The 22,850-nt window shown below is 47.6% G+C and overlaps 1 protein-coding gene across 1 annotated transcript in view; it reads right to left on the bottom strand.

Moving 5' to 3' along the window:
- LOC107107169 (E3 ubiquitin-protein ligase pellino homolog 2) overlaps positions 1–22,850 on the bottom strand; it is a 147,668-nt gene that overhangs the window by 10,761 nt on the left and 114,057 nt on the right. The window contains exon 3 of the mRNA XM_015407427.1: positions 11,442–11,543. Coding sequence (XP_015262913.1) covers positions 11,442–11,543 — 102 coding nt within the window. The remainder of the gene's footprint in view (positions 1–11,441; positions 11,544–22,850) is intronic.

Genomic DNA, 22,850 nt, shown 5'->3' with positions numbered 1-22,850 from the left:
GGGGGGCGCTACTTGATGGTGATCAAACCTGTTTTATCCTTTCTTTACCACGGACCAGAAGTTAATTTTAACCCGATCACTGAGGTTGTATTTTAAAGTGTTAACCTTTTATGAATGCTTTGCTGCAGTTTGTATTTTGTAACGGCCAGTGGCCAAACACAATAAATTACTTGACTGACTCGACCTCCCTAGGCAACCGATTCCACCGTCGTACAATTTTGATTGTCAAAATGTTTTCCCTAAAGACCAGCCGGGACCTTCCCGCCCTTAATCTAAACCCATTCTTGCGAGTCCTCTCCTCTGCGGCCAACAGGAACAGCTCCCTGCCCTCCTCTAAGGGACAGCCCTTCAGATACTTCAAGAGAGCAGTCATGTCCAGTGTTCCCTCTAAGCTGGGTTAGTGTGAGCCAGCTCACATTTTTTTAGCCTCCGGCTCACACATTTTTGTCTTAGCTCAGGGAGATTGGCTCCAGAGCAAACTCATTTATGCAGCAGCCAAACTGCTCGCTCACAACTGTAATGCCAGTAGCTCACAAAGTAGAATTTTTGCTCACAGGACTCCAAAGCTTAGAGGGAACGTTGTCCCCCCCCCCTTAATTTCCTCTTCTCCAGACTAAACATTCCCAAGCCCCTCAGCCTTTCCTCATAGGGCTTGGTCTCCAGCATGATTTTAATTAGTTTATTTAACTGTTGGAATGTTTTAATATTATCTTTCTACCGTTGTTGTTCATTGCTCAGAGCCCTGAGTACTCAGGGATTGAGCGATTTATAAATATAATCTATAAATTCCTCCACTTGCAGCTGCTGGATGACCTTGGGCAAGCCATAGTTCTGTCAGAGTGGTCCTTGAACAAGAGCAGTTTCTGACAGAGCTCTCTCGGCCCCACCTACCTCACAGGGTGCCTGTTGTGGGGAGGGGAAGGGAAAGGAGTTTGTAAGCTGCTCTGAGACTCCTTCGGGGTAGTAAAGGGCAGGGTATGAATCCAATCTCCTCCTCCTCCTCCTCTTCTTCAATAAATCTACCGGTCCCAGGGCTCAGATCCTCATCTGTGCTAGTGCCTAGATACATGTTGTTTCTTTCATATATATTGAGAGCCAGTTTGGTGTAGTGGTTAAGTGCACGGACTCTAATCTGGGAGAACCGGGTTTGATTCCCCACTCCGCCACTTGCACCTGGCTGGATGACCTTGGGGAAGCCATAACTCTGGCACAGCTGTTCTTGAAAAAGAGCAGTTTCTGTCAAGAGCTCTCTCAGCCCCACCTACCTCACAGGGTGTTTGTTGTGGGGAGGGGAAGGGAAAGGAGTTTGTAAGCCGCTCTGAGACACCTTTGGGTAGTGAAGGGCAGGGTATAAATCCAATCTCTTCTTCTTCTTCTTTTACCTCACAGGGTGTCTGTTGTGGGGAGGGGAAGGGAAAGGAGTTTGTAAGCCACTCTGAGACACCATTGGGTAGTGAAGGGCGGGGTATACATCCAATCTCCTCCTCCTCCTCCTCCTCCTCTTCTTCTTCTATAGTAACTCACAAAGGTGGTCATTCTGATATCTTCATGTCATCAGTCAGTTCCAGCAGATAGTATCAAGTTTAATCCATTATCTAAAATCATGTGAGGAATAACTAAGCAAGCAGGCCCCTGACCGTAAGCACCCGCACCTTGAAACGGATCCGGTATTCGATAGGTAGCCAGTGCAGTTCATGCAGTACCGGGTGGATGTGTGCCCACACAGGCAATGACATCTACAGCCGTGCCGCTGCGTTCCGCACTAGCTGCGGCTTCCACAGCAGAGTCAAGGGCAGCCGCACATAGAGAGAATTACAATAATCTAGTCTGGAAGTGACCGTTGCATGGGTCACTGCTGCTGGGCCGCGTGGGGGCAATAATTACTCAGATCCCTTCAGCCGATAAATTAACGAAGATATGTATTTGACTAGGCCACTGCTTCATATGAATGTATGATTAGGTGCTTTATATTAATTTATGAGTGCCCCTCTATGTGCGGGAGGCATGGGGTATCCATTTTGAACACGAATAAAAGTAAGCAAGCCGTAGAGATATGAGCGAGTTCACTTGATCACAGCCAGCGCCGACTGGACAGATGCTGTCCCACTGCAATTTTAGGTCCTTCCACTTTCCTCAAGGTTACAAAAACTACGTATTTTTCAGAATCAGAACATTTCAAAAGCATCAAGGCAGCAGGAAAAGAGGAAGACCCAACATGAGATGGATGGACTCGGTCAAGGAAGCCACGGCAGCACTCATAAGAACATAAGAGACGCCAATGTTGGGTCAGGCCAGTGGCCCATCCAGTCCAACACTCTGTGTCACACAGTGGCCAGAAATACCAGGTGCCATCAGGAGGTCCACCAGTGGGGCCAGGATACTAGAAGCCCCCCCCCCAACTGTTGCCCAACACCCAAGCACCAAGAAGACAGAGCATCCCTTGCCCCAGACCGAGAGTTCTAGCTATACCTTGTGGCTAATAGCCACCGATGGCCCTCTGCTCCATGTGTTTATCCAATTCCCTCTTGAAGCCGTCCATGCTTGAAGATTAACAGCAGATGCATGGGGGAAAGCTTTGTTCGGAGTTTGCTTATTTCCGTGCAGACAATGTCCGTCCATAAGAACTTAAGAGAAGCCAATGTTGGATCAGGCCAAAGGCCCATCCAGTCCAACACCCTGTGTCACACAGTGGCCAGAAATACCAGGTGCCATCAGGAGGTCCACCAGTGGGGCCAGGACACTAGAAGCCCTCCCTCTATTGCCCCCCCCCCCAAGTACCAAGAAGACAGAGCATCACTTGGCTCAGACTGAGAGTTCCTATCTATCCCTTGTGGCTAATAGCCACGGGTGGACCTCTGCTCTTAACATAAGAACATAAGAGACGCCAATGTTGGATCAGGCCAAAGGCCCATCCAGTGCAACACTCTGTGTCACACAGTGGCCGGAAATACCAGGTGCCACCAGGGGGTCCACCAGTGGGGCCAGAACATTGGAAGCCCTCCCTCTATTGCCCCCCCCCCAAGCACCAAGAAGACAGAGCATCACTTGGCTCAGACTGAGAGTTCCTATCCATACCTTGTGGCTAGTAGCCACGGGTGGACCTCTGCTCTTAACATAAGAACATAAGAGACGCCAATGTTGGATCAGGCCAAAGGCCCATCCAGTGCAACACTCTGTGTCACACAGTGGCCGGAAATACCAGGTGCCACCAGGGGGTCCACCAGTGGGGCCAGAACATTGGAAGCCCTCCCTCTATTGCCCCCCCCCCAAGCACCAAGAAGACAGAGCATCACTTGGCTCAGACTGAGAGTTCCTATCCATACCTTGTGGCTAGTAGCCACGGGTGGACCTCTGCTCTTAACATAAGAACATAAGAGACGCCAATGTTGGATCAGGCCAAAGGCCCATCCAGTGCAACACTCTGTGTCACACAGTGGCCGGAAATACCAGGTGCCACCAGGGGGTCCACCAGTGGGGCCAGAACATTGGAAGCCCTCCCTCTATTGCCCCCCCCCCCCAAGCACCAAGAAGACAGAGCATCACTTGGCTCAGACTGAGAGTTCCTATCCATACCTCGTGGCTAATAGCCACGGATGGACCTCTGCTCTTAACGTAAGAACATAAGAGAAGCCAATGTTGGATCAGGCCAGTGGCCCATCCAGTCCAACACTCTGTGTCACACAGTGGCCAGAAATACCAGGTGCCATCAGGAGGTCCACCAGTGGGGCCAGGACATTGGAAGCCATCCCACACTCCGTTTGCAAGTCCTGAACAAGGCTGTTAAAGACAGGGCATTTTGGAGTACATTCATTCATACGGTTGCCGTAAGTCAGAAGCAACTTGACAGCCAGCCAGTTTGGTGTAGTGGTCAGAAGCGCAGACTCTAATCTGGGAGAACCGGGCTTGATTCCCCACTCCTCCACATGCAGCTGCTGGTGTGACTTTGGGTCAGTCAGAGCTGTTCTCTCACGAGCTGTCCTTGAGAGCTCTCTCAGCCCCACCTACCTCACAGGGTGTCTGTTACGGGGAGGGAAAGGGAAAGGAGATTGTCAACCACTTTGAGATTCCGGGGTATAAATCCAACCTCTTCTTCTTCTTCTTTTTCACTTAACACACACACCCCTCCACATAATTACCACTGAAAAGATCCTGGATTACTTTAAGACTGACATTCTAGCCAGGTGCAAGCCGGCTTCTCTTGACCTTTAGTAAGCGCTACGAAATAATTTTTCTACACAGTGATGACTATATCCACATAAATATGGCCGCACGGAATATTCGAGGAGCCAGCCACCTGTGAAATATTTTCCTCCTGAATAGTATGGCTTGGCACACTGGCGCGGGGAGAAGTCAAAGTTGCACTTAAGGGCTCGCTTATAAAATCAGCGGTATTGGAGGCATGTTATTGCCTAAACACTATTATCAGTGGTTCAGCTGGGAGAAAAGATCATGGCGGCTAGAAAGCGGAACAAATAGATGGCAAGCAGTGAGCTTCTCTTGCAGCTTTTAAACTTTTACTAAATGATATATACGTTCATCCTGCCCTTGAAGAAACAAATGTTTACCTCTGGGAGCTGGGCCAGAACCCAACGTCAGCCAACACAATATTATCGGCTTTCTAGAGAATAAGGAAACCGTGAGGCTTGAGGCTTTGAATTCTGTGTGTTTACAAGACACAGAAAGGAATCTGAGGAAGACAGAAGTTAGTTGTTGTAGATTTTCCGGCCTGTACGGCCGTGGTCTTGGCACTGTAGGTCCTGACGTTTCGCCAGCAGCTGTGACTGGCATCCTCAGAGGTGTAACACAGAAAGATGGAGTACTCTCTGTGTCAAGGGGAGAAGAAAAAGGTTGGCAGGAAATTTATATCTACTCATGAAGGTGGGGTAGGGCTGAATCATTATTTTACACATTATCTTACACAGGGAAGCCATTGAAATTCATAAACAAACACATTTTCAACAGGAAAGGAGTTTAAAAATAAATAGGGCATGGTTTCCGGTCCTGAAAAACACAAAATGCTCTACATCTGATAATAGCACAACAGATAAGATTAGAATTTCCACAGCCAATCCATATGCAAAAGAACCTCCTCAGGAAAGCTCCTCCATTAGCATGTCACAGCCTGGGGGACTCCTACAAGATAATGACTCAGCCCTACCCCACCTTCCTGAGTAGATATAAATCACCTGCCTACCATTTTCCTTCTCGCCTTGACACAGAGAGTACTCCATCTTTCTGTGTTATACCTCTGAGGATGCCAGTCAGAGCTGCTGGGAAAACGTCAGGTCCCACAATGCCAAGACCACGGCCAGACAGCCTGGAAAATCTACAACACCTAATGAATTCTGGCCGTGAAAGCCTTCGACAAAATATTGGAGACAGAAGTGTTTAAAATAACTGAGTATAAGCTTCCAGAAGTCCAAGCTTCCTTCGTCAGGCTCTCGAAAGCTTCATACCCTGAAAACTGTGTCAATCTCTAAGGTGCTACTGGACTCCAATCTAGCTGTTCTACTGCTGCTGAAGCTAAAACGAATAAGTCCTTGGCCATTTAAAAAAGGGAATAAATCTACTGCTATTACACCCACAGCCAGTTTGGTGCAGTGGTTAAGTGCGCGGACTCTAATCTGGGAGAACCGGGTTTGATTCCCCACTCCTCCACTCGCAGCTGCTGAATGACCTTGGGCAAGCCACAGTTCTGATAAGAGCTGTCCTTGAAAAAGAGCAGTTTCTATCAAGAGCTCTCTCAGCCCCACCTACCTCACAGGGTGTCTGTTGTGGGGAGGGGAAGGGAAAGGAGTTTGTAAGCCGCTCTGACTCCTTCAGGTAGTGAAGGGCGGGGTATAAATCCAGTCTCTTCTTCTTCTTTTACCTCACAGGGTGTCTGTTGTGGGGAGGGGAAGGGAAAGGAGTTTGTAAGCCGCTCTGAGACCCCTATGGGTAGTGAAGGGCGGGGTATAAATCCAATCTCTTCTTCTTCTTTTACCTCACAGGGTGTCTGTTGTGGGGAGGGGAAGGGAAAGGAGTTTGTGAGCCGCTCTGAGACACCTTTGGGTAGTGAAGGGCGGGGTATCAATCCAATCTCTTCTTCTTCTACCTCACAGGGTGTCTGTTGTGGGGAGGGGAAGGGAAAGGAGTTTGTAAGCCGCTCTGAGACACCTTTGGGTAGTGAAGGGCCGGGTATAAATCCAATCCTTCTTCTTGCAGACGTAACCTTTGGCACGCAGCACCTTTCGTCAGCTCTGAACGGTGCCTCAGCTTTCACAAGGACTACACTTATTGATGTTCTGGTCACATCCAGACTTGATCACTGCGGTATAGTCTCCATGGGGCTCCCCCACGGAGACTGTTTGGAAGCGTCAGCTGGGGCAGAATGTAAGCATAAGTCTCCTGACCGATAACAGACAAAAAGGAACACCTCTCACCGATACCGAGAAACCGTCACAACTCCTGATTTGTTTCTGGGCGCAATTCAAATGGCCGCGTCTTATCTTTAAAGGGCTTAAGGGAACCAGGTTCCTGAAGGACTAGGCGGGCTCTTATATGGCCATTGCAGGTGCTCATGCGCTCCTCCGGAGATCTTGCTCTTTGCCCACACCTTCAGAAGGGAGGTGGGTGGCAAGCGGAGATCCTCTGCTGTGGAGTCACGCCTGTGGGACCCCCCCTCCTTGCAATTCGTTGTCAGGCGCTCACCATTTTGAACTTATTTCGTCTTTCAGGCCCCTCTGTGTGCATTAAGTGCCGTCAAGAGGCTTCCAACGTCCGGCGGCCCTATGAATTAATGCCCCCCCCCCCCAACATCCCATCAATAACAGCCTTGCTCCCGTCTTGCAAACGGAGGGCCGCGGCTTCCTTGACCGAGTCGATCCATCACCTGCGGGGTCTTCCTCTTTAGTATAGAGTATTGTGTTCCGTTTGGGGCGTCACAACTTAAGAAGGATGTAGACAAGCTGGAATGTGTCCAGAGGAGGGCAACGAAGATGGTGGGGGGTCTGGAGACCAAGTCCCGTGAGGAAAGGCTGGAGGAGCTGGGTATGATTAGCCCGGAGAGGAGACGACCGAGAGGCGATACAATAACCATCTTCAAGTACTTGAACGGCTGTCATATAGAGCAGGGGGTGCCCAAACTTGCTTAACGTAAGAGCCACATAAACATCAGATATTTGAGAACCGCCAGACATGAACAAATGTTACATGTCTTTATTGGGAAAATATGCAAAATTGCTTTTTGTTAACATTAAGATGGACTGCCAAACATAACAACAAAAGCAGATATTGATAATGATAATCATTTGTCCAATGATATTTGTTTGCTGATGTTATTTAGCTTCCGCAGCCACCCTGCCGGGAGCACCACAACAGGCGTGAAAGAGCCGCATGCGGCTCCCGAACCACAGTTTGGCCACCCCTGGTATAGAGGATCGAGCAGAGTTGTTTTCTGTTGCCCCTAGAGATGTGAAGGCCCGGGAAAAAACTGGAAAAATTCGGGAAAAAATGTTTTTTTCCCGTTTTTTTCCTGAAGCCTTTTTTGTTTTTTTCCCGAAAAATTGGAAAAATTGAAAAAAGAAAAGAAAAGAAAAAAATTGATTATGGAACGTTTTATTTTAACATGATGAATAAAATATTTTAAAACAAGGTGTTCAAATATTTTCCAAATCATTTCTAAAATATATATATATGGTATCAGATTGATCTAATTTCTGTGCACTGAGGACAAGCAAGTCCTAGGTTACAAACGGAACTCTCCAATGCAAGAACAAGATGCATTTCTTCCTTTAGGAGGTGCGATTGTCAGAAGAAAATTAAAAAGTTTCAGTTTTGTTTTTGCATGTGGGTGGGTATTCTGTTTGTAATAATTGTTTGGATACACTATATTTTTAATATGCTAGTTGTGATACTTTCATGCCAAGTAAAAATGTCCATAGTCATATTTTATGTTCCTAAAGTAACAGAATGACTTTCAATCTAGAAAAGACAAAAGAAATGCTAATGTAGCATTTTTTTCAATTTTTCCGAAAATTTCCGTTTTTTCCACACACAAAAAACCGGAAAAAAACTGGGTTTTTTTCCGAGCTTCAAAATTTCCGGAAATTTTACATCTCTAGTTGCCCCAGAAGGTCGAACCAGAACTAGCAGGTTGCAATTAAATAAGAAGCGTTTTCAGCTAAACATTAAGGAAGAACTTCCTGACGGTTAGGTTCCTTGGTGGGAAAGGCTTCCTCGGGAGGTGGTGGGCTCTCTTCCTTTGGAGGTTTTCAAACAGAGGCTAGATGGCCATCTGATAGCAGTGCGGATTCTGTGAACTTAGGCAGATCACGAGAAGGGAGGGCAGGAAGGGTTGCATCAGTGCTTCATTCTTGTTTTTAGTTCTTCCTGTCAGCTTTCTTCATTATCCAGCTTTCATACCCAGACATGGTAACTGGGAATAATACGGCATGAATTAACTTGATCTTAGTCACCAGCAGGGGTTATTTCATAGAAAAAGAGGTGCAGGAGCTCATTAGCACACCTTATTTGCATATGCCACACTCCCTGACATCACTGGAAGTGTGTCAGAAGGCAACACCCACCGCTCAGGCTCCACTGGACTGTTTTGAATTGCTAGCTATTGGGGGGGGGGGCATGCAGATATGTCCTTGCAGAGGAGGGGGAGCTTGTACCTGAATAAAACTTGGTCTTAAAGGTGCCACTGGACTGTTTTGGGCCAGGGGGCCGGGGGGGGGGGCTCTGCAACTTACCTGGCTGCTTCTTGCTCTGACTGAGGGCTGCTGGGAGCAGGGGGCGGGGCTTGTTGCATGATCCCGCCCCCTGGGCTCTTTACTGCTGGAGCTCCGCTCCTGTGCGCTCCTGCAGGAAATGACCCCTGGTCACCAGTGACATGTCCTTACACCTAAGGATCTTTTCTAGCTTCTTCCCAGGCCTGTGACAATCTGTAAATTTTGACTCTGTTCCAACATCTTCCAGTGCTGAATCTCCGGGTATTTCCCAACCTAGAGCTGGCAACCTGAGTAAAGGCAGAGGTCTGCTATACGTGCTGCAAGAAAACATAGGTAAAGGTAAAGGTTTCCATTCCTCTAAAGCCAGTCAAATCCCCCTCTGGGGATGCGGTGCTCATCTCTGTTTCCAAGCCGAAGAGTCAGCGCTGTCCAAAGACGTTTCCGTGGTCATGTGGCCGACATGACTAGACGCCGAGTCGCACGGAACGCTGTTACCTTCCCACCAAAGCAGTACTTATTTATCTACTTGCAATTTCTGGCTTTCAAACTGCTAGGTTGGCAGGAGCTGGGGCCAGAGACGGGAGCTCACTCCGTCATGCGGCACTTGGGTCTCGAACCGCTGAACTACTGACGTGGCCAAAGATTGCATCCAATATATAAAGGGGGGACGGACGGACCCAAAATCCATATATTGTACAAACACAAAACCAACACCAATGTGAATGAAGATCTAAAACAGTATACTGAATTAACCTATCTGTTCGTTGTCCCAGCAGGGGGAAAAACCCAATAATCTATTTGTGTGTCTCTGTAACTCCATGTATTTACCGCCGAATTAACTTACTATTGAACAAGACCCAGAAAACGTTTATTCCTAAATGAAAGGTATAAATAATGCAGTCCTTGCTAGATCCCGCTGGGAGCTCTTTCAAAAAGAGCGAGGATGGGTAAGTCCGGGCAGAAGATCACTTTTTTGATGGTTCACGGAATGCCTTTAGCTCTTTTATTAACGACAAAACCCAGTGTTGAATTTCCAGCGCGTGACTGACTGAACGAAAAGGGGATGTAATAGCTCAAAGCGGGGCAGACTCTGTAGGAGAAAGCTGCATTCATTATTCAGAACGCCTGTAACATGAGGAATGCTTCAAATTTCCTACTGGAAAAAAGTGCTCTAACCAAACACAGACTGTCACGTGTGACAACCAATGATCCCTCTAAGTTTGTGAGTCTTGTGAGCAAAAATCCTACTTTGTGAGCTACTGGCATTAAAGTTCTGAGCGAGTGATTTGGCTACTGCATACATTAAGCTTGCTCTGGAGCCATCCTTCATGAGCGAAGACAAAAATCTGTGAACCAGAGGTTAAAAAACCGTGAGCTGGCTCACACTAACTCAGCTTTGAGGGAACACTGGTGACAACTACACACACTTCTGCTTTGTGGTGTTCATGCATTGTAGCATGAACATGAACCTGGAACCCAGCTGAACCACACTTCCTAGCAGGCACATAAGCAAAAGAAGAAGAAGAGAAGAGATTGGATTTATACCCCGCCCTTCACTCCCCAAAGGTGTCTCAGAGCGGCTTACAAACTTCTTTCCCTTCCCCTCCCCACAACAGACACCCTGTGAGGTAGGCAAGGCTGAGAGAGAGCCCTTTTGAGACCTACTCGTGAGAGAAGAAGAAGAGATTGGATTTATACCCCGCCCTTCACTCCCCAAAGGTGTCTCAGAGCGGCTTACAAACTCCTTTCCCTTCCGCTCCCCACAACAGGCACCCTGTGAGGTAGGTGGGGCTGAGAGAGCTCTAGACAGAAACTGCTCTTTTTCAAGGACAGCTCTGACAGAACTATGGCTTGCCCAGGGTCCTCCAGCCAGGTGCAAGTGGAGGAGTGGGGAATCAAACCCGGTTCTCGCAGATTAGAGCCCGCACACTTAACCACTACACCAAAAGGGCCCATGTTGAAATCTAGACATGAATTGCATGCTTTTCCCTATACCGGAGCCACAAACGTCAGCAAACAAGAAAACACGAGTCTCGCTCGTAGAGTAGGCTGAATCTTGCATGTGAAATGAGCTGTACAATCAAACTAACAATGCCTAGGAATAAACTAGATACCTAGGACATGATTTCTCTGCACACAGATATAGTGTCAGAGTGAACAACGCATTTAGTTCCGCCATATACGCAGTGGAAGCCCTGACCTGGATGGGCTAGGAGAGCCAGATCTCGTCAGATCTTGGAAGCTAAGCAGGGTCGGCCCTGGTTAAGACTTGGATGGGAGACCACCAAGGAAGTCCAGGGCAAACCACCTCTGAATGTCTCTTGCCATGAAAACTCTTGACAGGGTCGACTGTGACCTGAGGGTACTTTCTGTTGCCATACACCAGTGATGGCGAACCTTTTAGAGACCGAGTGCCCAAACTGCGACCCAAAACCCACTTGTTTATCGCAAAGTGCCAACACGGCAATTTAACCTGAATACTGAGGTTTTACTTTAGAAAGAACAACTCATACGTTAACTTAAGATGATCCAAACAAAGTAAGGAAAGCGATCCCAAATGCTTTCATTTACTTAAAATTATTTGGCAGAGAATACTTTAATGATGGTCTGGGCCTGGCTGGGGCGATGGCACGTGTGCCACCACTGCCCTACATGGTGGAAACGCTCCTGCAAAATACATCTCAACAACTTGCGGCCAAAGCTTTTAGGTACAATAGATGCACTTACCTGAAACATGTCTGTATCTTTGTCATGGGTATATTCCACTATGACCGTCTGGTTTCTGGACAGCGTGTAGGAGATACTGTGCTGCCCTTTACAGCTGATGGCCTGGGGAATAATACAATTCCTGTTTTATTTCAACAATGCATTAAGCCCGGGGAAAGCACATTATCAGTATTCCTACAGCATGTTACTACATTCCCAAGTCCTCCCGGTGGATGCTACAGATTTGATTATTCCAGAGAAGAGTGGGGGAGCAAGAAAAGTAGCAAAAACAACAAATAAGCTTGCTGGGAGCAAGGGGAACTTGCCCCTAAGTTTGCAAATACCTCAGTAACAGCCATTAGCACAAACAGAAATGCAAATTGCTAGTACAACTGAGCACACCTGCAGGGCTTTAGCAACTCTGCATAGCCAGGGCTCAGATGGAAGGTTTGAATCAGGTGCCAACAAGACTGGCATGATCAAGAAGTTATTTTCAGCTTTGCTACCTTATGGTATTAGCACGGAGTTTCGTTCTGATTGGTTGGGGAGGATTCCATGGCCACCTTAAACACAAATCCAACTGGTAAGACAAGCCAACTGCTAGATGGCCATCTGACAGCAAGGCAGATTTCCGTGAACTGAGGCAGATCGTGAGAGGGAGGGCAGGAAGGGTTGCCTCAGTGCTTAGTTCTCCTGGCCCTTTCTTACACGCCCAGGGAAATGCTGATCGCCACATTGGGGCCAGGAAGCCATTTTTCTCCAGGCCAGTTTTGGCCAGGGATCCTGTAGATTTTTGGTCATCTTCTGGGCATGGGACAGCGGTCACTACGGGTGTGGAGGGGGGAGGTATTTGTGAATCCCCTGCATCGTGCAGGGGGTTGGACTAGATGACCCTGGAGGTCCCTTCCACCTCTATGATTCTATGAAATTCTGGTAAAAATAATAATAACTCGAAACAGTAGCTTAGACCTAGGCATGATCACTTATCATTTTATCCGGTACCCAGATTTTAAATATAGCATCACACTTTGCATGTATGAAGCTGGCCACATTTCTGAACTACACTTTTCCTGAGCTTCTATCAAAGTTTCAGTAAACAGGTAATTACAGGATACCCTTTCGTTTCCAAAAGTCAGTTCTTCTCGGATTCCCAAAGACAAATCCTAAAAGGCATACTGCAGCAGGGGTCCCCAACGTGGTGCCTGTGGGTGCCCATCGACAGCTTTTCTGGCACCCACCAAGTGTTTTGAGGAAGTGGGTGGGGCCCAAGGAGGACTTTTTGCCCACCAAGGCTTCTGATTGGCCACTGGAGATTTGATTGGCTGTGCAGATTTTTAAAAATGTTGCTTTGGCAGCAACTGCCACCACAGCACAAGGATCTACATTGTGCTACTGAAGTTAACCCGTGGCAGGCATTTTGTGGCTGGCTCCACCTCCTGCTGCTGCTATTTTGTTGCTGCGCCCACCATGCCATGTCAGAATGCCAAATGTGCCCACAGGCTCAAAAAGGTTGGGGACAGGGCTTTGTTGCAGTTTCTTCAGGTATTTGCCATATATCAAAGGAATCACTGATCAGATGGGAAAACTTATGAAAAAATACAACCTACAAACAGTATTCAGATCCACCAGAAAAATACAACAGATGCTATGACAAAGGACAGAAGTGACCCCCCTCACTTCTGCAGGAGTATACCGCATACCCTGCAGTTGTGGACAGGTTTACATCGGGACCACACAGCATAACATTCAGACAAGAATAAAAGAACCTGAAAGAGACTGCAGACTGAGCCAACCTGAAAAATCAGCAGTGGCTGAACACAGCCTAAGTCAAACAAGACACAGTATCTTATTCCAAGACAATGAAAGGCTGGCCAACATATCCAATTACCATGTCAGATTACACAGGAAAGCCATTGAAATTCATAAATATAAACACAATTTCAACAGGAAAGAAGAGTTTAAAAATAAATAGGGCATGGTTTCCTGTCCTGAAAAACACAAAATGCTCTACATCTGACAATAGCACTACAGATAAGATTAGAATTTCAACAGCCAATCCATATGCAAAAGAATCTCCTCAGGAAAGCTCCTCCATTAGCCTGGGGAACTCCTACAAGAGAATGACTCAGCCCTACCCCACCTTCCTGAGTAGATATAAATTACCTGCCAACCATTTTCCTTCTCACGTTGACACAGAGAGTACTCCATCTTTCTGTGTTATACCTCTGAGGATGCCAGTCAGAGCTGCTGGGAAAACGTCAGGTAATACAATGCCAAGACCACAGCCATACAGCCCGGAAAATCTACAACAACTAATGAACCCCGGCCATGAAAGCCTTCGACAACATATTTGGAAACTATTTCCAAATGTCAGAAGTCTCCGAGAAGGGCTGCAACTGATGTTAGCAAATGTCTCATCTGTGAGAAACACATACGTGCACATGCTGGATCCTCAGCTCACCTTAGCAGAATGATATAAATGGTCCAAGACAACTAGTAAGCCGAAAAACAGGCTGACACTCAGCGCTTAGGATGAAATGAAATACAATTTCTCCACTGTATTTAACAATGTTATTTTATAATAGCTAATAACACATTTGAAGGCAAACTGATTTGTTTGTATGCCCGGGGCAGGATTCTCCAGTAAAATGGATGAGGATACATTCTAGGATTTGAAATCATGGCATGGAATATCATGTGAAGACACTATGAAGAGTAGGTTGTCAAGAGAGACTACCACGGTGCTTCAGTATATTCGGATGAAGTTGTGAACGAAATGAAAATCAACTCTGGGGAGTTTCATCAACCCACTTCTTTTCTGTACTTTTGAACCCGCTTCTTTCTGTATTTTGGGTGTGGATATGAAAGACAGAATATGTAACAGTTTGGATGTGTTATTAAGGTAAAGGTAAAGGTTCCCTTGCTCGAAAGCCAGTCGAATCCGACTCCAGGGTTGCGGTACTCATCTCCGTTACAAAGCCGAAGAGCCAGCGCTGTCCGAAGACGTTTCCGTGGTCATGTGGCCGGCATGACTAAACACCGAGGCGCACGAAACGCGGTTACCTTCCCACCGAAGTGGTACCTATTTATCTACTTGCAATTTCTTGCTTTCGAACCGCTAGGTTGGCAGGAGCTGGAACTAGAGACGGTGGTGAAGGGCGGGGTATAAATCCAATCTCCTCTTCTTCTTTTACCTCACAGGGTGTCTGTTGTGGGGAGGGGAAGGGAAAGGAGTTTGTGAGCCGCTCTGAGCTGAGGCTCCTTTGGGTAGTGAAGGGCGGAGTATAAATCCAATCTCCTCCTCCTCCTCCTCCAACTTAAAGGGACCCTGTGAACTGATGACCTCCCAAATGTCCTATTGCTAACAGTCTTGCTCAGGTCTTGGCAACTGAGGCCCCCTTTATCGAGTCGATCCATCTCAAGTTGAAGCTTCCTCTTTTCCTGCCACCACCACTTCCTGGTGAGTCTTGTCTTCGCATAATACGACCAAAGTACGACGGCCTGAACTTAGTCATTTTAGCTTCTAGGGGGAATTCAGGCTTGATTTCGTTTGATCGCACAGACTCGTGTCTAAAATTAATTTCCCGGATCACTGCTACGTTACGTGACTTCGGTAAACCTGGGAAGTGAAATTGAACTGTGTTGCCGATACAGCTATTAAGTGCAATTTTCGAGCAACCTTTTGCAAAAAGAACATTGCCATGGAAACCTCGTGGGCTTCTTGAGCGCTGAGAAGGTAGCCTCTTCTCAAGCAGAACACTAGAACCAGTTTAGTTGGGGTTTTTTTTGGGGGGGGTGGATTTCAGGTTTCTCCATCAGTGCTCAGTTTAATTACATATCTGGCCCTCTTCAGTACTTCTCCTGTAAGAACATAAGAACATAAGAGACGCCAATGTTGGATCAGGCCAAAGACCCATCCAGTCCAACACTCTGTGTCACACAGTGACCAGAAATACCAGGTGCCATCAGGAGGTCCACCAGTGGGACCAAGACACTAGAAGGCCTCCCACTGTTGACCCCCCCCCCAAGCACCAAGATGACAGAGCATCACTTGCCCCAGAGCCCCTAGCTATACCTTGTGGCTAATAGCCACTGTGTGTGTGTATGCTCAGTGCCGCCAAGTCACTTCCAACAAGGCGACCCTATGAATTAATGACCTCCTAAATGTCCTGTCATTAGCAGCCTTGCTCAGGTCTTGTAAACTGAGGGCCCTGGCTTCTTTTACGGAATCCATCCATCTCATGTTGGGTCTTCCTCACTTCCTGATAGTAGTAGTAATAGTAGGAGGAGGAGGAAGAAGAAAAAGAAGAGGAGGAGGAGGAGGAGAAGGAGGAAGAAGAGGAGGAAGAGGAAGGAGGAGGAGAAGAAGAGGAGGAAGAAGATATTGGATTTATACCCCGCCCTTCACTACCCGAAGGAGTCTCAGAGCGGCTTACAAACTCCTTTCCCTTCCCCTCCCCACAAGACACCCTGTGAGCAATGCTCCCTCCAAGCTGTGGAGTCTTGTGAGCAAACATTCCACCTCGTGAGCTACTGGCATCAAAGCAGTGAGCGAGCGATTTGGCTACGGCATAAATTAGTTTGCTCTGGAGCCATCCTGCCTGAGCCAATACAAAAATGTGTGAGCTGGAGGCTAAAAAATGGTGAGCTAGCTCACACTAACTCAGCTTAGAGGGAACACTGCCTGTGAGGTCGGTGGGGCTGAGAGAGCTCTGACAGAAATGGCTCTTTTTCAAGCACAGCTCTTGTCAGAACTACGGCTTGCCCAAGGTCGTCCAGCCAGGTGCAAGTGGAGGAGTGGGGAATCAAACCCGGTTCTCACAGATTAGAGTCCGCCCACTTAACCACTACACCAAACTGAAGGAGATTGGATTTATACCCCGCCCTTCACTACCTAAGGGAGTCTCAGAGCGGCTTCCAAACAGCTTTCCCTTCTCCTCCCCACAACAGACACCCTGTGAGGCAGGTGGGGCCGAGAGAGCTCTTGACAGAACTGTCCTTGAGAGAACAGCTCTGGGAGAACTCTGGCTTGCCCAAGGTCATCCAGCAGCTGCAAGTGGAGGAGTGGGGAATCAAACCTGGTTCTCCCAGATTAGAGTTCGCGCACTTAACCACTACATTATTGTCTTTCCCTGTGACTTTTGTCCTCTCGTGATGTGACCAAAGTAAGACAGCCTCAGTTTAGTCATTGTAGCTTCTAGGGAGAGTCCAGGCTTGATTTGATCTAGAGCCCACTGATCTGTCTTTTTGGCGATCCACGGTATCCGTAAAGATCTCCTCCGACACCGACCCTCAATTGTCTTCCTCTCAGCTTTCTTCGTTTCCCAACTGTTACACCCATATGTAAGTAACAGGGAATTGTATGGCATGAATCAACTCCATCTCGGTTGCCAGCAACAAACAGAAAAACAATGACTGATACCAGCAAGGGGAGCAAAATCTCAGCTGAGTCCGCACGTTTCCCAGGCATTTGGGCCCTTTCCCAACCCACGGCCTAATTTCGCTTCGCAGAACAAGAAGAGTCAGTAATTACTGTGAAGTCGGGCTATTCTGTGAACTTTCTGGCAGTGCCAAAAAAACGCCTCCCTGTTCAGATACTTTTTCAGCACTCCTGAAAAGGTTCGCTTTGTTTGCTTCGATGGCCCCCCCGCGCCTGACTCCACCACTATCCTTGAGCAACCAGATCTGATTAGCTGCGTCACCTTATCTACATCCAAGGGGCTGGGTGGGATCAAGCATACAATGACAAAAACTGGTAGGTGAAGGAAGTAGCTTGGAACCAGCGGCAGCAGCCACAAACAGTGGTGCTCAGCAAGATGGGCAAAAGATACTGCGGAGGGGGGCGGGGAATCTCCTATGAAATGTCCTCTTATGAAAGTCTAGTTTTTCTTTTAAATGTACGACAATATCAGTTAACGACACTATCTTTGTTTGCTATAGGCATGCGAGATGTATTTTCAAGGATACGTTTTATTGCTTAAATGCAACTAATTTTGTCCACCACTGATATAAGTATAAGACACTACTGAAGAATTAGAGCAAGGGTGTCGAACATGTGGCCCGGGGGCCGAACCAGGCCCCCAGAGGCCTTCTGTCAGGCCCGCGGTGGAAATTGGTTGTCTTCTGCTTCTTCTTCCAGTTCTGCTGCTGCTGCTGCATCATCGTACGTTTGCGGCTTACAGATGCGCACCTGAACAGCATGCTAGAGATTGCGACAGCACAGACGTTCTGATGCAATAATTCAGAGCAAGAGGAGTCAGTTATCAGACACTGTTAAATAAACAAAATATTGCACGAGTGCTGATGTTTTAAGCATGTTTTTATTTTAAGTTAAAAAACCCACCTTTGTGTTTGTGTCCTTTATAAAGTTTATATCTCCGCTACCTGGCATGACATTTTATGACACACATGTGACCCGGCCCAACAAGGTCTCATTTATGTCAGATCCAGCCCCCATAACAAATGAATTCGACACCCGTGAATTAGAGGCTTATAACATTTAGCTCTGTATCCAAAATGCGCTGTTATTCCTAGTCCGACTGTAGGAGACTGTCCAAATAATACATGTTCTTTGGTTTACTACAAATTTGCTTTCATTTTTTTTAAAACCTTTTATTACTTCCTGTGTTTCAGATGGCAAAAAAAACCCCACCCAACAGCAAACAAACCTTAAGGACAGACAGGTACAGCAGTTTGCAGTTCTCTCTCAAACATTGGCTATAGTTGCAAGATTGCTACACAAAACTAAGGGATTCCTACCGATGCATTTCATAAACATGCCAAGTAGTACAACTTTGTACACTAACTAAATTATAAATGATACAAGTTATACTGTTAAGATCGTTATGTAAGTTTACCCCCCTCCTCGGCTTGAAATTTTTCAGAAATGTTATACCTGCAAGTACAAACATCTTTCACAGATGCACGTATCTGCATGGGTCTAGTTCTAATAATATGTTTGTGCGCTAGCTATTGAATGCCTTAATAAAACTGGAAGCTTTGGATTTTAAACTATTGAAAGGTGATTGGGGTATGTGTCAATAAAGATGAGCTTCACCACTCTTTAACTCCCCAGGTCTTTGTTAGTTTGGTCTCTAATGAGTGCATGCACACGAAAGTTTCAACCCAGAATAAAACTTTGTTGGTCTTAAAGGTGTCACTGGACTCAAACTTTGTTCTGTGAATAATACTGTAATTCTGAGAATATAGTCAGGAGTCAGTTTGGTGTAGTGGTTAAGTGCGTGGACTCCAATCTGGGAGAACCGGGTTTGATTCCCCACTCCTCCACTTGCACCTGCTGGATGACCTTGGGCAAAGCTCTTCTTGAAAAAGAGCAGGTTCTGTCAGAGCTCTCTCAGCCCCACCTACCTCACAGCAATGCTCCCTCTAAGCTGTAGAGTCTTGTGAGCAAAAATTCTACTCTGTGAGCTACTGGCATTAAAGTTGTGAGCGAGCGATTTGGCTGCTGCATAAGTTAGTTTGCTCTGGAGCCATCCTGCCTGAGCGGAGACAAAAATGTGTGAGCCAGAGGCTAAAAAAACTGTGAGCTAGCTCACACTAACTCAGCTTAGAGGGAACACTGCCTCACAGGGTGCCTGTTGTGGGGAGGGGAAGGGAAAGCAGTTTGTAAGCCGCTCTGAGACTCCTTCCGGTAGTGAAGGACAGGGTATAAATCAAATCTCCTCCTCCTCCTCTTCTTCTTCTTCCACATGCAGCTGCTGATGTGACCTTGGGTCAGTCACAAGTTCTCTCAGAGCTGTTCTCTCAGGAGCAGTCCTTGAAAGAGCTCTCTCAGCCCCACCTACCTCACAGGGTGTCTGTTGTGGGGAGGGGAAGGGAAAGGAGTTTGTAAGCTGATCTGAGACTCCTTCCGGTAGTGAAGGACAGGGTATAAATCCAATCTCCTCCTCCTCCTCTTCTTCTTCTTCCACATGCAGCTGCTGATGTGACCTGTTCTCTCAGAGCTGTTCTCTCAGGAGCAGTCCTTGAAAGAGCTCTCTCAGCCCCACCTGCCTCACAGGGTGTCTGTTGTTGGGGAGGGGAAGGGAAAGGAGTTTGTAAGCCGCTCTGAGACTCCTTCAGGTAGTGAAGGGAGGGATATAAATCCAATCTCTTCTCTTCTTCTTCTATGTGCATTAAGTGAACTGTCTGATCAACTGCATTCATTACTATACAGACACAAACTGTGGACCCCCCAAACTGCCAGGGGGAGATGCTGGAGTCTGAGATCTTCCGCAGTCTCCCTTCCACCCCCAGAGCTCTTCCTAACACCGGCGGGGGGGGGGGGGGGGATTTTTTCTTGGCACGGAGGAACTTTCATGTGCTAACATCTGCATGAGTCAGGCTGCTGCAGCCGGGAGGGGGAGGAAGGGAAAGAAAGCCCCAAGGTCCCTCCCTTCCACTCTAGCCCCCATGGCTCTTAGCACGTGCAAGTCCCTCCATCCCGGAAATTCCCTGGGGTTGGAAGCAGGCCCATAGCTACAGTGGGGCGCCTCGGGGCTGGCCCCCCGACTTACCACCCAGCCCCCCCACTTCCCATCCAGCCAGTTTATTTTATTTTTCGCATGTGCCACAGCCATGCCAAGCTCAGCCGTCGCCCTGCCTGCCAGCAGTGTACCTCTGGCTGGCAGTGGGTGAGGCACGCCACAGGTCACGTCTAAGCCCTACTCTAGCCCCCCCTCTCACTCATCGCTTTTCTAAACTTTTACTCTGTTGTTGCTCCAGACACGGTGCCCCCCGACTTTTTTTTTGCCCCCCCCCCAAGTAAAAGATCCTGGCTACAGCCTTGGTTGGAAGGGGTAGGAGGAGGCAGGAAACATCCCTTGATCTTGAGCCCAGGTATTGCTGGACCCTACAGCCTTGGTTGGAAGGGGTAGGAGGAGGCAGGAAACATCCCTTGATCTTGAGCCCAGGTATTGCTGGACCCTACGAAGAAGAAGAAGAGGAACAAGAGGAAGAAGAAGAGGAAGAAGAGGAAGAAGAAGAGGAAGAGGAAGAAGAGGAGGAGGAGGAGGAAGAAGAAGAGGAAGAGGAGATTGGATTTATACCCAACCCTTCACTAGCGAGGGGAGTCTCAGAGCGGCTTACAAACTCCTTTCCCTTCCCCTCCCCACAACAGACACCCCGTGAGGTAGGTGGGGCTGAGAGAGCTCTGACAGAAACTGCTCTTTTTCAAGAACAGCTCTTATCAGAACTATGGCTTGCCCAAGGTCATCCAGCAGGTGCAAGTGGAGGAGTGGGGAATCAAACCCGGTTCTCCCAAATTAGAGTCCGCGCATTTAACCACTGCACCAAGCTGGCACCAAACTGGAAAAGCGAAGCCACAGATTAAGCGCCGCAACAGAGCCTCCCTATCAACCAAAACAAGGCGGCTGTTTTTAAATGCAGGCGATGTGGCGTTTTGGCAGATGAGCAGCACGTGCAGGCATCGGATACTAATGAGATGAGACCCATCAGATAACTGTACCGTTTCCAGACACTATAAATTGAATCTGACGCACATTGATTTTTGTACTGACGGCCAAAGACTCTCTAGATAGCTTCCTTGAGAGAAACCTTTGAACAGCGCCCCCCCCGCCCCCGATAATCTCTCGAGAGAAGTGAAGAGGGACAAAAACGTAACTCCTCGCCAAAAAAAAAAGAAGAAGAAGAGTCCCTATCGATTGCTTACAGAACTGGCATCACTTACGCCTGGGAACAGAAAAAACATTGGCATGGGAAAATAATATCTGCTGGAAGCTATGGACTGTATTTATTATATGGGGTCAGGAAAAGGCAAGTCGCTGCAAGGACTGAAATGTGCCCAGCCATAGAGAGAATGACCCCAGCCAGGGAAGAGGAAGACCAAATGTCCGGCACTGCCCTCCTCTGTGCCTGTGACCCCCATTATTTTGTTTTGTTTTATTCTATCGGGCTTATATCCCACCCTCTCCACATTGTAGGCGCAAGGCGGGTTCCACATAGAGCGCCTGCAATTTATGCAGATTTACATTAAGAACAAATTATAACAATCCATTTTGTTGTTCAGTCGCACAGTCGAGTCCGACTCTTCGCGACCCCCTGAACCAGATCACGCCAGGCCCTCCTGTCTTCCGCCGTCCTCTGAAGTTGGCTCAATTTCATGTTCGTTGCATCTATGACACTGTCTAACCATCTCGTCCTTTGCCCTCCCCGTCTTCTTTGACCTTCAGTCTTTCCCAGCATCAGGGTCTTCTTCTCCAGGGAGAGCTCCCTTCTCATTGGGTGGCCAAAGTATTTGAGTTTCAGTTTCATTATCTGGCCTTCCAGGGAACAGTCAGGGTTGATTTCTTTTAGGATTGACTGATTTGATCTCCTTGCAGTCCAAGGGGCTCTCAAGAGTCTTCTCCAGCACCATAGTTCAAAAGAATCTATTCTTTGGCTCTCGGCCTTCCTTATAGTCCAACTCTCGCAGCCATACATGACTACTTGGAACACCATTGCTTTGACCACGTGGACTTTTGTTGGCAGGGTGATGTCTCTACTTTTTATCATACTGTTTAGGTTCGCCATCGCTTTCCTCCCAAGGAGCAGGCGTCTTTTAATTTCATGGCTGATGTCACAGGCTGCGGTGATCTGGGATCCCAGGAACGTGACGTCTGTCACTACTTCCACGACTTCCCCTTCTATTTGCCAAGGAGTGATGGGGCCGGACGCCATATCAATAAAATCACAGCATATTAAAACAACAACACCTCAACAGATAATACAGTGATCCCAAGAGAGTTTTATGACGGCTTCTATTGCATGGCCCTGTTTGGTTTTTAGCGTGAACTGGTGTTTTGGTGTTGCATTTTGGTGCGAATTGATGGAGGGAGGAGGAGATTGGATTTATACCCTGCCCTTCACATGGAGTCTTAGAGTGGCTTACACACTCCTTTCCCTTCCCCTCCCCACAACAGACACCCTGTGACCTAGGTGGGGCTGAGAGCTCTTTCCAGAACTGTCCCTGAGAGAACAGCTCTGCCAGAACTGCGGCTTGCCCAAGGTCATCCAGCCAGGTGCAAGTGGAGGAGTGGGGAATCAAACCTGGTTCTCCCAGATTAGAGTCCGCGCACTTCACCGCTACACCAAACTGGCTGACTTGGAAGCTGACTTGAACCCTTGCTTGACAGGAGAAAGGTGGCACAGAAATGTTTTTAAATAAATACAACTTCTGCCAAACCCAAAAAACCTTCGGCCGGTTTTGAGATACTCTCAGAGATGAGTTCTCATCAAATGTTCAAGGGCGATTATGTGTTAAGTGCCCTCAAGACACTTCCAATTTACCGTGACCCTATGAATGAATGACCTCCAAACTGTCCTATCACAGACAGCCTTGTTCAGATCTTGGCTTCCCTGACTGAGTCAATCCATCTGCCCCCCCCTTCCTCTTCTCCTACTGCTGTCAACTTTTCCTAGCATTGTCATCCC

Source organism: Gekko japonicus, unplaced genomic scaffold (genome assembly GCF_001447785.1).
Source record: "Gekko japonicus isolate JY-2015 unplaced genomic scaffold, Gekko_japonicus_V1.1 scaffold367, whole genome shotgun sequence".
Taxonomy (NCBI): Eukaryota; Metazoa; Chordata; class Lepidosauria; order Squamata; family Gekkonidae; genus Gekko; species Gekko japonicus.
Note: the sequence above shows the minus strand (reverse complement) of the source record. Positions and strands in the feature narration are given on the sequence as shown.